Source organism: Panthera tigris, chromosome B3, assembly GCF_018350195.1.
Source record: "Panthera tigris isolate Pti1 chromosome B3, P.tigris_Pti1_mat1.1, whole genome shotgun sequence".
NCBI lineage: Eukaryota > Metazoa > Chordata > Mammalia > Carnivora > Felidae > Panthera > Panthera tigris.
In genome coordinates, this window is record NC_056665.1 from 108,780,180 (window position 1) to 108,798,403 (window position 18,224).

Below are 18,224 nucleotides of genomic sequence, written 5' to 3' on the forward strand. Positions count from 1 at the left end.
GAGACAAGTGAGAAATAAGAAAATAGAGATGTCAGATGAATGAGGTGGTATCCACTTTACAGATTTGTGTAAGGAGAAGAGGAAAATAAATAATTGTAAGTTGCTTTGTAAATATGTGTGAGGAAGGGGAGAGATTTAAGTAGAGGACAGCATAGAAGACATAGAACTTTTTAGTTTATAAGCAAAACCATTTCTTTCTAAATTTTAGATGGGCAAAAAGTCAAAGGAGAAATTAAAAATAAAATCAACCCAAAGAGACGGCAGCACTGTTAATTCTAGAGGAATGCAGCAAATTACTCTGAGTCGTAACAAGTGTTTTAGGGAAATGGAGTAATCAGTTGTTTACAGAAACCAAAATTTCTACACTGATGATTAATGGTTGAGTGCTTTTCACCTTCTCAGCACTCAATAGATACTATGATTGACTGATATGTCACTTAGGAAGCAGTATACAGTGGGAAAGCTATAGGCATCAGAAGATCCCATTGAAATGGAAAATAAATAACAACAACAATAATAACGCATACCTTCTCTGTGTCAATGCCTTTTGACATGGACCATGTTGAGACGATATAATCCATGACTCGTTCACTAAGCCCTTTGGGGACCTGATACAGTTTCAGAAAGTCCCGTACATTATTCAGCATCTCATGGTATCGGTTGGTGTTGGCATACATTTGCTGGAAAATTGTGGTAACATTTCCAAAAATGGTTGCATAAAGAAGAGCTGAAAGAGAAGAAATAATGAAAATAAAACAAATATCCCAAGTAAAAATAAATATGAATATTGGCCAAGTCAATGAATTATTTGACAGCGATGTCTTTACAAACTTTTTGAGATTAACTCATGTTAAGCCCTGAGAAGAGTACCTGGAATTAGGTATTCATTCAGGAAATGTTCTTCAGTATGACAAACATGGCTTTATGAGCATGTGCTATCCTAGTTAACATGGCAAAACATGAGAGTGGCTAATGAATTTTGTAAAGAATTAGATGATCCAACGTTAAAATTTGCCTAAGGAATTCTAGCCTTATGCCTAAAGATATCCGGCAGCCTTGTCCTCCTGAATGAAGCCTAATCAATTTAAGTTTTCCAGGGATTGATGATCCAGTTTAGAAATGTATGCTCTTTATCATTGCTTGCTTCTTTCAGCTTCTGTAATACTTCCCTGCTTGTAAATATTTTTAACAGAACATCAGAAATATAAGGAGTGAAGACAAATTAAAGAATTCTACTTTTTAAAGGAGGTTCTGGAGAGAAACAGGATTAGAATTAACAGCTAAATTAAAATTTTGGAATTGCCTGAAAATTCCAGTTATTAAACTCATGTTTAATCCTAGCATTGCAAGTTTTTTTATTCCATCGTTTTAATTAAGAGAAAGGCCAACTTGCAAACCACTGTTATTTACCTGTAGGGCCCTATGAATGCAATACAGTTTTTTAATTCCCCTGACTGCTATGCCCTCCCTCAACCCATAATTCACCAACTCTTCTCTCTCCAGATGTGGTCAGGCTACTAATATTAACCTCATCTTTAAAAGCAGTTGAAGTCAGCCCAAATTCAACATACCTCCAATCTAACCCTACCCTACCCTATCCTGTCTCTTTGGTTCCAGCCCTTGATTGACAGTACACTCTTTTGAAAAGGGGCAGTACTTTATTCCCCTTGATATTCATAAACACAATGTTTAGCAACCACATATGTTCCATAAGCAATTCACAAATAAGTGGAGTTTCAGACAATGGTCACTTCCATTCTATATCCTCAAAACCATCTGAAAAATGACTCCTCCAAACAAAGTATGGTCTGTTTCATTTTGCAATTTCATCAGCCAAATCCCATCTGAAGAAAGTGGTATAAAATCAAGCTAGTGAAGCAACTTCAAAACCTTAATCTATTTTCAGAAAATCATTTGGTTTTTTAAGAACAGTTGTTTGAGTACAACAAATTACAATTTTACAACAGAAAGCCATGATTTTATAAGCATTTACTCAGTTGTTTCTTTCTTTTCTGTCATTTAGAGATTTTGATACCAGGACAGAACAATTTTTTTTTAATTTTTTTAACATTTATTCATTTTTGAGAGTGAGAGAGACAGAGCATGAGCGGGGGAGGAGCAGAGAGAGGGAGACACAGAATCTGAAGCAGGGTCCAAGCTCCAAGCTGTCAGTACAGAGCAAGACGCAGGGCTTGAACTCATGGAGTGCGAGATCATGACCTGAGCTCAAGTTGGACGCTTTACTGACTGAGCCACCCAGGCGCCCCAGTACAAAACAATTTTTAAGGCAGAAGATGTTTTGTTAAAACTTAATAGAAACAATATAATGCTGACATGTCTCAACTGGGTATCTATTTATTAATTTACTTGTTCATTCATTCATTCATTCATTCATTCCCAGTAGAGTTAACATACAGTGTTACATTTGTTTCAGGTATACAGTATAGTGATTTGACAATTCTATATATTACTCAGTACTCATCATAAGTGTACTTCATCCCCTTCACCCATTTCATCCATCCTCGCACCCACCTCTGGTAACCTCTGGTAACCATCATCTTGTTCACTATAGTTAAGAGTCTGTTTCTTCGGTTACCTCTCTCTCCCCCGCCCCTTTACTTGTTTGTTTTGTTTCTTAAATTCCACATATGAGTGAGATCATATGGTATTTGTCTTTCTCCAACTGACTTATTTCATTCAGCATTATATTATCTAGCTCTATCCATGTTGTTGCCAATGGCAAGATGGTCTTTAAATCTTTGAATATTTATATTTAAAAACCAAAACAAAAAATAGGTTATCAAAGATTTAACATCTGTATTTTGTCGTTGTTGGTATTAGGAAAGACAAATACAGAAATAATGTGAACAAATTAGAGTAGATGAGTCATGTAACAAATATGGAAGTTTTTCATTTTCAGAAAAGAGAAATAAAGAGAATTTATATTTTTAAAATAATGAGCATTTCAGAGGTTAATAAAATAATTCTACAATCATTTTTTTGAATAGTGTTTTGCTATTATAAGTTGTCAATAAATATCAGAGGACTACCTATTATTTTGACATGTTTAGCTTGTTTGGCTCCCTAGAATGCTTGCAATATGCTATATTTGCCAAAGTGTCTTTCTACTGCCTTTTAGTTTAACAAATTACCACACATTTCATCCTTTTGGGTACACTAAATATGCACACATTCTGCTCATATAAACATTTTAAGCACTAAAGCATGAATAAAACTGCCAAAGTATTAAAAGTGTACAGCATTAATAAATGAAGGATATAATCAACGTCCCATTAAGTTAAGCATATTACAAATATATCCACTTCTGCCCCCCATTTTCATGTGAGTGTGGTGGGTAGGACTAAACAAGGTCATAATTAAAGGTAAGACCTATTCAATTATATGTACTTATATTAAAATTTTTTTTACTTTGACATAAGTTGTAAAAATCATGCAGAGAGTTCACATGTACCCACATGCAGCTTCTCTTGATGACATCTTACACAACTAAAGTAATTTATCAAAACCAGGAAATTGAAAACGGTACAAAACAATTAACAAGACTGTAGACCTTATCCATGTTTCACTATTGTTTTACATGCACTCATTTTTTGGTGTATAATTTTATAAAATTTTATCACATGTGCAGGTCCTCTTCCTTAAAAATATTTTCAGTGTTTAGGACTAGCATACATTTCAAAACTAGAGTAACAACAAGTACGATATTTCATAGCAAGCAATAACACCACTTCCCACCACAGTCTGTGTTCCCAGGATAAAGGGGCACATCTTTGTGTGTGTTCGCCAAAATGTCCATTTTTAATAGCATTTATATTTGGCAGCAATGTGGCCATCATCAACTAATCTTATCTTTTTTTATTTTTTTAATGTTTATTTTTAAGAGAGAGAGCACAAGTGGGGGAGAGGCAGAGAGAGAGAGGGAGACAGAGAATCCAAAGCAGTCTCCAGGCTCTAGGCTGTCAGCACAGAGCCCCAGGTGGGGCTTGAATTCAGAACCGTGAGATCATGGCATGAGCCAAAGTCAGCAGCTCAACTTAACTGACTGAGCCACCAAGGCACCCCAATATCTTTTTTATTCATTAGTACTTTTCCAGTCCCTTGGAGAACTTTTGGTCCTCCCTCTCATTCTCCCTTGATTAGGACACAACAGATCACTCCAAAAAGTTTTAATAACTCTGAAACTTCAAAATCTGTTTGGGTCTTAACTGGGTTGGAGGGGGGGAGGTGGAGCAGAATTTAATACCAGTGGGAATACCATTTCTTCTTCTATGGATTTCCCCTAATTTTCTTTTTTATAAATTGAAGTATAGTTGACACATGTTGCATTAGTTTCAGGTGTACAACGCAGTGATTCTACAAGTCTATAAGTTATGCTTCACTCCATCTGTCAGCATTCAATGCCATTACAATACCATTGACTATATTTCCTATGCTGTGCCTTTTATCCCCATGACTTATTCATTCCTAAACAGGAAGCCTATATCTCCCATTCCCCTTCACCCATTTTGCCTGTCCCTCTACCCCGTCCCCTCTGGCAATCATCAATTTGCTCTTCGTATTTATGGGTCTGTTTCTGCTGTTTGTTTGTTTTGTTCATTTGTTTTGTTTTCTGAGATTCCACATATAAGTAAAACCATATGGTATCTATCTTTCTCTATCTGACTTATTTCACTTAGCATAATATCTTCTAAATCCATCTGTGCTACCACAAATGGTAAGATCTTATCCTTTCTTAGGGCTGAGTCATTTTTCATTATATATACATACACATCATCTTTTTTTTCAAATTTTGTAATGTGTATTCATTTTTGGGGAGCAGGGGAGGGGCAGAGAGAGGGGAGACACAGAATCTGAAGCAGGTTCCAGGCTCTGAACTGTCAGCACAGAGTTCAATGCAGGGCTTGAACCCACAAACCACAAGATCATGACCTGAGCTGAAGTTGGACACTTAACCGACTGGGCCACCAAGGGGCCCCAATACACATCATCTTTATACATTCATCTACAGATGGACAGTTGGGTTGCTTCCATATCTTGGCTATTGTAAATAATGCAATAAACATAGGGGAGCATATACTTTTTGAATTAGTGTTTTCACTTTCTTTGGGTAAACACTCAGTAGTGGAATTATAGTCATAGGGTAATTCTGTTTTTAATTTTTTGAGGAACCTCCGTACTTTTTTCCACAGTGGCTATACCAATTCCCACCAACAGTGCACAAGAGTTCCTTTTTCTCTACATCCTTTCCAACACTTGTTATTTCTTGTCTTTTTCATTCCAGTAAATGGGCACACGTCTAAGGAGAGAGGCCCTGAGGCATAACACACAATAATGAGGTAAACAGATCTCAGTAAAAACTATCTTTCTGCTGCTAATTCCCAAAGTAAGACCTGTCTCCCGAATTATAGACATGCTTACCTTGTTGGATATCTAATAGCCATTCAAGTTAAACATACCCAAAAAAGAACTCTTAATTTACAACACCCTCTCTCCAACAACCAAATGTACCTTTATCTCAGAAATTTGTAAAGCCACAGCTAGTAGCTCGGACCAAAAGCTACAAAGTCATCCTTCAATTCACTCTTTGGTTCGTTTCCTATCCCTAATGCATCAGCAATTCCTGTTGGCTCTACCTTCAGAATATAGCCTCAGTTCAGTCACAGCTCACCACCTTTACCAGCACCCTTGCATACTCTTTGTGCTTTTCCACTAGCTAGCTGTGTTTCCATGGGCCAATTACTTTCTGAGCTTCTATTTCTTCACTTACAGCTTTAAAATTACAATAGAATCTTCACAAAGGGGTTTAATCATGTTAAATGAGATGATTCAAATAAAACAGTTTTAAAAAGAGAATCCAATAGGGAGTAAGCCTCCATGAAATGTTCTATTCCACCATCATCACCACCACTATCATCATCATCGTCTTCATCATCGTCGTCATTGAAATAGCTAGCAAACAATTTTTCACACAGCAGAAAGAATAATCTTTTTTTAAAAAAAGAATGAAATTATCTTGGGCCTCTCTACCTCAACCCTTTCCTATCACTCTTAGACTTAAATCCAACCTGGTGATGTCCCAAGGACACTATAATCAGAGCACTGCCTCCCTCCCTAATCCTAACTTCTACCAGCCTTCCCTCATTCCTTCTGTTCCAGTCATACTACCCCTCTTGCTGCTACTCTAATATCCAGTCATTAATGCATCAGCACCCTTTCACTAACTGTTCCTTCTACCTAGAACACTCTTCTCCAAGATCTTTACCTGATCAATTTTCTCTCCTCATTCAGGTCTCTGTTCAAAACCCAGCTCACCACAGAGGGCTTCTGTGATCACCTTTCTAAACATCGCCTTTCTCCAAGACCACTCTCCATTAACTTGCTACACCTGAGATCTTAATTTTATTTATCACCACTTTATTTTTATTTATTTACTTACTTGCTTATCTACTTACTTCTCTATCTTCCCCATTAGAAATGCAAATTCCATGAGTACAGGCATAGGTCTTGTCCTTTTTGCTTACTGCTATATTTCAGACCTTGTTCTTTGTACTCCCTACTATATTTCTAGAACACACACCAGATTCTGGAACATCCTGAGTATTCAAATATTTTTTCTAGTATTTTCACACACCAAAAACCTAAGAAGCAATTTTTCAGAAACATCCTTCTTTCTAATCAAAGTCTTATTATTGGTGATACAAAAACATGGAAGGAATACACATCATTAATGTGAGTAGAAGAATAAAATGTTTAGAAGTTAAGGTGACGTATGCTTTGGCTATATTAAGATAATAAATAAATTGGGAAGACCCATTATCATTCACCAAACATGAATGCCCATGGTTGGCCTGGCTAGTTTTATAGAGGCCTGTTATATAATTTTACCCTTTGAATGCAATGCGATATAATCAACTCACCTACTTTACTAATAATAATTAGGCTAATTTATTAACATTTGATAAACCTCTTTTTACATGCACTCCTGTAGCCTTTTAGGCTTAGGACAACTTTAGACAAGCTACTTTTGCAAGCTTATCATATTTAAAGTCTTGGTAATTCTGGCATACAGATCTGTAAATGCCTTACCTAAAAGTCTTTTATTTTCTAATTCACACAAAGGGATTATTTTGAAGATAATGATGGTAGATTAAAGATAGCCACAAACCTCTGACACCTTTTCCATTCACAGACAGAGTCTATATCCCTTCCCTTTGAATCTAGGTATCGAATATGGTTACTGTACTCATATGCCATTAGCTGGGCCCAGGCCTTAGGAAACTGGAAACCTCTGATTTCTTGCTTTTTCAACATCTGTCCTTGGAATGTAGTTTCCATGTTGTAAGGAAGCCCATGCATTCTTCTAGAAAGACCCACATGAAGGGGAATCAAGGCACCTAGCCAATAGCTTAGCTAAGCTCCCAACTAATCACTGGCCTTAAATTGAACAACTTGAAATGTTGATATGAGAAGAATATTCTGGTAACACTTAAGGCTATACAGGTGGTTCAATAAAATGTTTCTTTCCATTCATATTTATATTAATACTGATAGTTAAGATATGATGGAAAATGTTCCATCAATCTATAACTATGTGTGCAGTGCATGGCTTGACAACATAAGCTAACAAGCCATGTTGGTAGCTGAGCCAACTAAGAAGTGGATCTTACAGACCATTCAAGCCACCCAAGCTGATACCACATGGACCAGAAATAAGTCATGCATTCTTATCTATACATAAATTAGACTCAAGGCAAAAATAAATGGCTGTTCTTATTTTAAGCTGCTAAGTTTGATTAGTTATACAACTAAAATAATTTAAACCCTAATAAAATAAATGGATTCTCAACAGGAGAGAGAACTGGGGGAGGAGGGGAGTGAGCTCCTCATGATGTACATCAGAGCCCAAGAGTATATTTTAGGAAATACTTTTAAAATATTTAATATACTTTATATTTTCAAATCCAAAACACCTATTTTTTTATAATATAAACATTAAGGTCATGAATGTTTAATGTATTTAAAAGGAGGCATAGATTAAAAGATTGAATAATGCCATTATAACGAGTCATAGATTTCCTTATTCATTCAACATTGTAGATATCAGTAGATATTTATTGAACATCTATTTTATACCAGCCACTACACTAGCCACTAGGGATATGATGATAAAAAGAGAGATAGAATTCCTGCTCTCAAGCAGTGGCCACTACTTTCTCTAGAAAATATAGTCTTTAATTCTCCCAAACACATTCTTTGAAAGAAGGTTAATGATTTTTTCCTTTTCATGGTTTATAGAAATTCACAAATAAACTTATAGCCAGCCCAAACATAAAAACTAAATATGGTTTATTTCTCATGGTTAAATAATTTGCAGAGTCAAACAAAAAAATCTATGTTCAGCGAATTAATTGTAACTCAGCTTGCACTCTTATGAGTTGCTCACAAAAAACAGAGAAGATGATGCTATCTGGGTCTCTGAAGGAATTATGTTCTCTAGTCACTTCATTCTGTTTGCTCCTTAGGTCAAGGTGCATCTATTCATTTCGTTAATGATTTTTTACTTTTTAGACTTTTTGTGCCCATTCATGATGACATCCAACATTTACTTTTCCTAATTATCTTCTTATAAACCTTGGCAAGTAAACATTGGCTGTAGACTGAGCGATTTAAAATGTTGCTATGAGAATGAATTTCTGGTAACCTTACAGCCTTGCAGGTGGTTTAACCATCATTTCCCTTTCTATTTATATTCACTAACGTCCACCTTTTACAATGATATTTAAGATATAGAAGGAAAATGTTCCATCAATCTGTGATTATATGTGTAGCTCCCAGCCTGTTAAGACACATGAAATGATTCCTGTTGGTCTTAGAACAAAGTGAAGAAGCTGATCTTCAGGAACCTGCAGTTTCAAAGTCTTACTCTCTTTCCAGCTCTCTCATAATGGCTCCTGGCTTTCCTGGATGCTCCTTTTTTGCAATGACCCATATATGTAGGCACCCTCCAGGTATCCACTTATGAGCAGATATTTTCTCTTTCCCAACCTCACTCAATCTGTGCCCCATTTCAGCTAGTATGTGAAATGTGCCAATTATCCAGTTAGAGATGAATCTTACTACTTTATATTAAATACTGAAAACTATTTAATATACTCTCTCTAAGGGATGTAAGAATTTTGAATGGGGGAATTCCAAGTTAATTAAATCATTATTTGAATTAAGTGTCAACTAGTGAGATGAGTTGGGACACAGAGGGACAATTTTCAGAATTTAGCGAGTTATAGCATAATATTGGACAGATTGCATCAGCTTATGGACAATCCATGAATGCCATAACAACTGACTATATCAAAATTGTCTCAATAATTGAATGGCAGTGATTATTGATATTATTTCTTATGGGCCCTAAAGAATCACTTAATTTTATAAAATTAATATATATAATAATACAAATTAATACATATAATAAAAAACATAATCCAATGTTAATAAGTTACTAATGTAACATCAAAGATGGAAGGAAAGGGAGGGAAGGAGATGACTGAAAAGATGTAAAAGTTTTGTTCATTCAAAAGAACTCCAAGAAATTAAAGTAAGAACAAAGAATCAATGGAAACGAATTTGACAATAAATTATATTTAATATAAAAAAACAGTCAAAGGATCAAAATAGCTTGATCTTCACATGATCCTTCTGTGACAGTTATTCTATTTTTTTATGCTAAGTAAATCTATTTTCTTCTTTTCTTTCTAATCCAGCACAGTTCATTCAGACTTCTAGTAAAATTAGCATACTTACTTGGATTATATAGCTAAAGAAGTTTTTGTAACTTTAATAAAGACTAGCTGCAAAATATAGAACAATGATCCTGAAATAAGAGGAATGATAATAGATCAATAACAATGTTATTGACCTCAATGAATACTGACCTCATCATTTCTAAGTCATTTATTATAAATCAAACAATGTTTCCTAAAGTGCATCAAAATATATCAGGTAACCAAAGATAATCAAAGATTAAAATGGTGTGTTATCTTGAGAGGCCCCCAGCTCCTTTTAGTGCTACATCTTCCCTTTCTTTAATATACCTACCATCACCCTGAGCCCCCTTCTTACCGGGGCCTACCTCATTGCTCAGGATATCACAACCTCCTGGTTGATGCATTGCCCAGCTGATACAAAGGTTAGTTTTCTCTCTCTCTCTCTCTCTCTCTCTCTCTCTCTCTCTCTCTCTCTGACACACACACACACACACACACACACACACAAAACTTCTGAGGGAGCTGTCTTAGGTACTGAACACCATCTCAAGCAAGGGCATAGCTTGATCTGCCATCCTTGGGACACTGGTCACTCTTATGTTCCTCAAATTCTAGAGCCATCTTAGAGACAGAAGAAGGAGAAATGTGAGGAGGTTTGGAAATAAAAAGCACACAGACAGAGCTTGCTGGTGATGAACAGTCACTCAGACATGCCCCAAGGGAAAGGAGATACTTTTTTTTTACATTATTTTTCAAAAATCATAGTTACAAAGTAAGACTTAAACTTCAGCTGAGTTCAAATGATTAAAGGAAAATCAGATATGTTCATATCAGGTGATGCCAAGCTTGGCAAGAGTCAGCACAGACACAAAAAAATAGAATACCAGCTTGGAAAAGATAGCATGATAGACCTTTCTGTTTCTGCAATTAAGACTTTTTTTTCCTATGTCTAAAAATTGTTACTGTTTTGGTTTCAAGGAACAACACATACTTTTAGTACTTGTACTTTGTTTCCAATATTTTTTTTCCTCTGTTAACTTAGGATAAGGCATTTTTCTCCTCTACCATCTCCATTCTCTCTCTCTCTCTCTCTCTCTCTCTCTCTCTCTCTCACACACACACACACACACACACACACAGAGTTCAATTATGATCTAATCTGATGAACAGATGATAATGATATATATAAGTTGTACTTTTCAGGATATTTATAAATTCTTATATTGTATCTTTTTATTTAAAAAACTTTAAAAACAAAACAAGGAAACTATAATGGTGAGATTCAGAATACAACAGTACAATGATTTTTGATACAGGGATTTTCCTCTGCTCAAGTTATAAAATGCAAATCAACCTGCTCTACCTACTTAAAAGTCCAGCTTTATCAGCTGCAGGAAAAAAAGAGAAAATAAAGTGAGTCCAGAATGGTATAAGTAAGGTGAAAATAAAATTTCTTTTGTTTATGGTTCTTTTCTGTTTATTTTGTACTATTACAAAAGTGCTACTATTGTGCTTAATTATGGAAGCACCAGGTATAATATTTGAAATAAGATACCTTTTTGCCAAAACACAAGTATTACTGATCCAAGATCCAAGGACTGCAGTGGAACTTCCAACAACCTGAAGCCTTCCAAGAACAGTACCTGTGGAGCATACAGCCAAGAGCTTCCTGTGTCCTCTGCAGCCTAACTTCCTGCTCATCTTCAGTACAATTCATTCTGACTTCTGAATCTTTGTGTAATTTCCTCATCGTGGATTTCAAAATATGGCCACAATTTTTTTTCCATGTTGGTATGCACATGTCTTTGCATTGAGACGTCATTGCTTTTCCTACCATAGGTGGAATCTATTTCTTTCCATCTGGGCTGAATTCATGACCTCCAACAGAATGTGGCAGAGATGATATTAAGCAAGTTTGCTTTCGATTTATAGATATATACAGAAACAGGGCTACAAGGATGTTTATAAAATGTTAGTTGGCTATATTTGGAAAATGGAATTTGTGGGGATTTTTGTGTTGCTTAAGCTAGTCTGTATTTAAATTTTTACAATAAGCATGTACCTTTTTAGAAAAAGCATAAGTTATTTGCATTTTTAGAAAGGAAGAAGCTATAAATCTCCTTAAAGGACAATTAGGTCAGTTCCCAGGTGAGATATTCGTGAAAGGCCATTAAAAATCGAAGACACTGGGGCGTCTGGGTTACTCAGTCAGTTAAGCATCCGACTTTGGCCAGGTCATGATCTCATGGTTTGCGGGTTTGAGCCCCACGTCGGGCTCTGTGCTGACAGCTCAGAGCCTGGAGCCTGCTTCTGACTCTGTGTCTCCCTCTTTCTCTGCTCTTCTCCCACTCATGCTCTGTTTCCTCTTTCTCTCAAAAATAAGTAAAACTTAAAAAAAATCCAAGATATTAATGGTAATTGTAAACTTTACTTAGTGCTTATTATGAGCCTTACATATGTTATCTCATCAAACTCACAAAATCACTCTAAGTTACTATTTTATCCTTATTGTAAACATAAGAAAACAAATTCAGGAAATTAACCTGCCCAAAGTCAGGTCAGAGCTTCAGTCTCAGTAACTACTCAGCTTAATACCATTATCAACTTTAAGATTGATATTGCAAATAATAATCATCCTGTCCCATAGAAGACCTCTTATAGCCAATGTTAGCTGTTTACTAAATGTTGATCTGACCAAATGTTCTTAAGTATCAACAGTGGATCCCAAAGAATCAAATACTCTCAGGGCCTAGATTATAGGTCAAATAGAAACAGGATATACCCCTTAAGTGAAAGGTGCCAAGAACTGTTTTAGGGCCCCATCACTAAACTAGGATGTGCTTACATGAATACAGATGAGAAGTCCTTAAATCTGCTATGCCACATTACTCAAATGTCATTTAATGCAGTAGAAAATAAAATTTATTAATATCTTTGTAACACAAAAAGAAAATTCTAGTTCACTTTGTTAACAGCTTAGTCACTATGATACACTATTATATACTATGATACATGTCAATACTAATCAAGCATTAATCATTATTTTGACTGACTTAAAAATTCAAAAATTTGGATATGTACTTAACTGATGGAATGGAATTCCTAATTTTTGAATCTTAGAAGGCAAAATATCCAGGGGACATGAGAAATACAAATCTAACATTTATAGTCTCCCCATCCCCCTCCTTACATTGTACATTCTTAAATTATTGCTGCGTCCTGTGACTCCCCATTATAATCTAGTTTAGATGCCGTGTCATCACTTTGAAATGATTGTAATGGCCTTCACTTGGGCTCCTCCTTCTATTTTTCTCAATTATTAGGATCAACCCACTGAACTCAGCAACAAATAAATATGTTCTCAGCCATCTCTGAATCCTTTCTTTAAATAACTGGGCAGAGTATCTTGTCCAGTCTAGAGATCTATCTGCTTGTCAGTATTCTCCTGTTTCCCTTCTATCTGGAAATACACTAAACACCAAGTTTCCAAACCAGATAAACAGCATTTTGGGTGGTGGGGGCGGGGGGGGGGGGGAAGCCTTTCAGTCTGGTGCTGGGAAGGGAGATGAGATACTGTGCATTTCTTTCTGTGACCATTGTCTCAACATACATTATCTAGAGATCCTTTATGTGGTGGAGATGCAGACAAAGTAACAACTTCCAAAGGCAAAACCGAACAATTTTATGAAGGAAACATTTTGATCAATGAAACATTTTGATCAAGAGCATGGCTGCTGTTCTCTGGTCCATTGCTGGCTCCTCTCTCTCTGTAAGACCCCTTTATGAAATGGTTTACTAAGAGTTTTTCATTCTGCCTTCAGATGAACTCTTACAGCTTCCTTTCTATTAACATCTCGGAATCTCGTCTTATCATCCCATGGCTAGTGTGACCATAACAACTTCCCAGCTGTTCCCCTTATTTCCATTCTCCATTATAATGCAATGTGCACATGACACTAGGCAAAATTTCCTAAAATACTAAAATTTTATGATTTTATTCTTCTCCTTGAGTATAGAGGCACCTGGGTGTCTCAGTCAGTTGAGCGTCTGGCTCTTGATTTTGGCTCAGGTCATGATCTCATGGCTTGTGAGATCAAGCCCCTTGTTGGGCTCTGTGCTAACAGCACAGAACCTGCTTGGTATTTCTCTCTCTCTCTCTCTCTCTCTCTCTCTCCCTTTCCTACTTGAGCACATATGCTCTCTCTCTCTCTCAAGATAAATAAACATTTTTAAAAAATATTCAGGGGCGCCTGGGTGGCGCAGTCGGTTAAGCGTCCGACTTCAGCCAGGTCACGATCTCGCGGTCCGTGAGTTCGAGCCCCGCGTCGGGCTCTGGGCTGATGGCTCGGAGCCTGGAGCCTGTTTCCGATTCTGTGTCTCCCTCTCTCTCTGCCCCTCCCTCGTTCATGCTCTGTCTGTCTCTGTCCCAAAAATAAATAAAAAACGTTGAAAAAAAAATTAAAAAAAAATATATTCAGTATATGCACATAGCCTATAAGGTAAAGGCATTCTGAAAGAAACTATAGGATGTATACAATGGTAAAATGTATCTATCTGCCAGATTCAGTACATTTTCCCCCCATAAGTTATTTTATCACTTCCCCACTTTTATTCTGAGCTACTATGAGTAAGTAACTATATTCTTGACTCTTTTTTTTAAACCAAGTCAGAGTTTTGCCCAGGGAATGAAAGTTAATTCAGCCTTCTATAAATAAAGGGATGTGAGGCTTTCTCTGACTCTGAGTATAACAACATTAGCATGACTGTATCTCTCCAGCTGCCTATACAGGGTATGAACAATCTTACTACCTATTAGAATTTCATGTAATGCATAGCAAACACTTCATCAAAGGAAAGGCATTATATCATTGAATGAATGTATTCTTTAAGCTTTTTAAGCCAGGGCCAGTATTATCTATCTCCTTCATAATCCTCAAGAATAACTAGATATTCTTCAACAAAGTGTGTCACTGACAAAAGTTGCTGGCAAAAATGAAACAATTACAACAGTGATAGGGACTCTGTCCCTTGTTTGGTGAAATTATAAAGCTAGTTTGTGTGAGTATAGAGACATTAAATTTTATGCACAATTTGACACTTTAAAAAATGGTATTTTAGCCATTTTATAAATATAATGGGCCCCCTTCGCATTGGCCAATAGGGCTTGTGATCACATGAAGCACACATGTATCAAGTGCTTACTGTGTGTAAACACAATGGTAGGCCCTGTGGGAGATATGGAGATGTGCAATTTTATATACATATTTAAAATTTTTAATTTGGTTATAAAACTCTAGGCTTAGGAATGATTATGAATTGTCTCATCTTCCTTAAAACTGTGCTAAATAATGTGTCAGAAATCTGACAAAATATCAGCACAGTATGAATCCTGATCATTAAATAATTGTACATTTGCAAAACGCACTGGAAGAGTGAATAAGGTCAAAACCGAACAGGTTGACTTTACTTTCCTACTGAGACTGTTCTACATTAAGGTTAGCCTCATCATCGCTGACTTAACACTGCCCTTGACAATTCTCATTTCCCTCTTCCTTTTAAACAGTGCAATCTCCTTCACTTTTAGGACACACTGTTCCTCTCCTGGCTCTTGTCTCCTCTCTTATCTAAGGTGGCTGTCCAATTAATCGTTCAAACCAACACCTTTCTGAGAGGAAAAGAGGGCATTCTTAATGGTTACGTCGGGACAACAGGAATTAGTTGATCTGTTCCAGGTAAATCAGGGACACCATGGGTCATCCCACCTTATTCCAATTCCTCTTCCTAGGATCCTGTCCCTCATTGTAAGAGATGTGATTTATGGGCTTCTGATTGCCATTTGCATCAGAACTCACTCCTGGAGGAAGACTGGCCATTCATGGGATCAACTAGTATCTGGCCCTGAAAGCTACTTTGCTTACATACCCTACCATCTCATGTTGCAAGTGCCTTTATTTGGATGACTGTACCTCACAAGCTGCCTCATGTGGTGCCTAAAAGGAATCATGTCATTCCCTCCCAGCCTAGCATATTCCCCAAATCTCTTTTTATAGTCATCGGAATGGGTATAAAGTATAAAACCAATGCTCTAGAAGGTGAAACCCCTACATTCTTCTTTTGCTGGGACTGTATATGAACTAATTTAGCTGACCCTGAGAGCTTAGAAGGAACAGTAAATGTTGGAAAAGATAATAAGTGAAATGAGAAAACTATGTCTAGAGAAGGCAAAATGACTTATAAGTTGTAAGGAATTTGATTTGATGGAGCAGTCCAGAATTTGCAAACTGCCATCTTTTCAAACACTATACTTCTCTATGACTTTAACAGATGTTGGTCTAAAAAAAAAAAAAAAAAGTTTCTGGATCAAATAAGTTTTCCATTAGCTCTCTCTCTCTGAGAGTCCCAATTCACATTAGCATATCACAATGCTTATTAACATATCAAAAGCTCTGAGAAGCCTTGCAGTAAAGACACCATTTTTCATAGTTGTTTGTTCTTGGAACCCTTTTTATTCATTAAAACCTTACAAACATTTTGCAGATCTCCATGGAAAATCCTTTTACGATCACTGCAGCAGGCAGGAGGGAGCAGGTGCAGGCACTGGAGCATATGAGAGACTGTTGCCACAGTCCCAGGATGCTAATGCAGGCCAGCAGTGAGGAACCCATTTTAGCAAATCTCAAAACTGGTGGTGCTACATCAACCAGTGTCACAGATGGACATAGAGAAGGAACTAGTTATGAAAGGTAATGCCTACCTATAGGAAAAGCAAGAGAAGGAGTGCTAGGTGAGACCAAACTTGAATTTGATCAAAAAATAAACCAGGCAGTGGCAGAGAGCAAGGTGAGGGGCTGTATATGTGAGTTGGCAGAGTTTGCTGGATTTTTAGGCAGACACTGTGTTCCCCTGCCACTGTTTTGTGGGTATTAAAGTGGAGTTGTCTGAGTCTTTCTCCTTAAATTTTGTTAATGTTTGTTTATCTTAGAGAGGGAGAGACAGAGTACAAGGTAGAGAGGGAGGAGCCAAGAGAAAGAAAGAAAAAGAGAGACAGACAGACAGAATCTGAAGCAGGCTCCAGGCTCTGAGCTGTCAGCACAGAGCCTGATGCGGGGCTCAAACTCATAAACCGCAAGATCATGACCTGAGCCGAAGTCAGACGCTTAACCGACTAAGCCACCCAGGTGCCCCTCTAATTGAGTCTGAAGTCAATGTTTGATAAATAAAGAGTAAAATACAATAGTATTTTTTTCAAATATGAAAAATGAATGAATGAAATTTTTCATATTTTTTCAAATATGAAAAAGATTACTCTTGTAGGTTTGGACAGCTTACACTGGAGCATGAAAGAGACTAAAGACAGGTGAACAAGCTACCACATTGGTAGCCATCTCTGTGAAGAAGGAAATTATGAGGATCTGAAATAAAGCAGGGGCTAGCATATGAGGAGAGAAATAAACCAACCAAAGACATAAGGAAGAATCAGCAAGACAGGGTAACTTAACTTAAGCCAATGGACTCAAACACATTTATATTCTTGCAGTCTTGGAGGGCCTGGGAAAAGTCTCCCACACCGTGGCACTCTGTATATTCAGTGTGTACAATCTTCCTTTATGTCAAACTGTACCTTCTCAAGTATTTTTTTATAAATTGTTCTACTTGTGTCTCTTTAGCTTCTCTATATAAAGCGTAAATTTTATTATAGACAAAGAAAAACATACCATATTTTCCATGAATTGTGCATTTCCTAGGAGAATCTTGTGCATTGCTTGGAACAATAAATTAAACGATTTAAAAGGATAACTGATGTTAAGCATGCATTGTAAACATGCATTTTATATACAGTAAAGCACCTCACTGACTTCTTTTAAAGATAAATTCCCATCCTGTGTTTAAACAAGATTATTTAAAGATTAATCACCAGGGGACAATGATGTATAAGACAATCATATAATCATCCAGTTAAAGGAAAAAATCCATGTGATGAAATATGAAGACATGAAAATAATCCATCATGAAATAGCAGAATATATTACTCCACTTACAATTCTTGGGAGCAATGATTTGTAGAAACTCTGAGTATTCTGGTTACAGAAACTTTCCACTGTCAGCCTATTCATTAGTTGCTGGCTGAAAAGCAAAACTTACTAAATTGCCTAAAGGAACGGAGCCAATGCCAACCCAGTAGGTCAGCAGAAATGACACTGGTTTAGTAGTTTCAAAGGCTTTAATTCTTGATTTGATAAAATTATTCTCATCTTTCTAATTTCCAAGACTGTGTATCCTATGAAACACAGCATGATATATTACTAAATGTCTTCTCTGTCTCCCACATTACTAGGCTTCATTCTTTTCTAATAACACTCGGTACCAAATGTTCACCTTTTCAATAAATCATTACTGCCAAGGTCTGACGTATATGGAATAAAGCCATACCAAGTTCACTTT

The 18,224-nt window shown here is 36.6% G+C and overlaps 1 protein-coding gene across 3 annotated transcripts in view; it reads right to left on the bottom strand.

The window, feature by feature from the left end:
- The window catches only part of KCNH5 (potassium voltage-gated channel subfamily H member 5), a 307,440-nt gene that overhangs the window by 111,585 nt on the left and 177,631 nt on the right, over window positions 1-18,224 (bottom strand). For all 3 annotated transcript variants that reach the window (XM_007095216.3, XM_042989854.1, XM_042989853.1), the window contains one exon: window positions 528-727. In XM_007095216.3, the coding sequence (XP_007095278.1) occupies window positions 528-727 (200 nt within the window). The remainder of the gene's footprint in view (window positions 1-527; window positions 728-18,224) is intronic.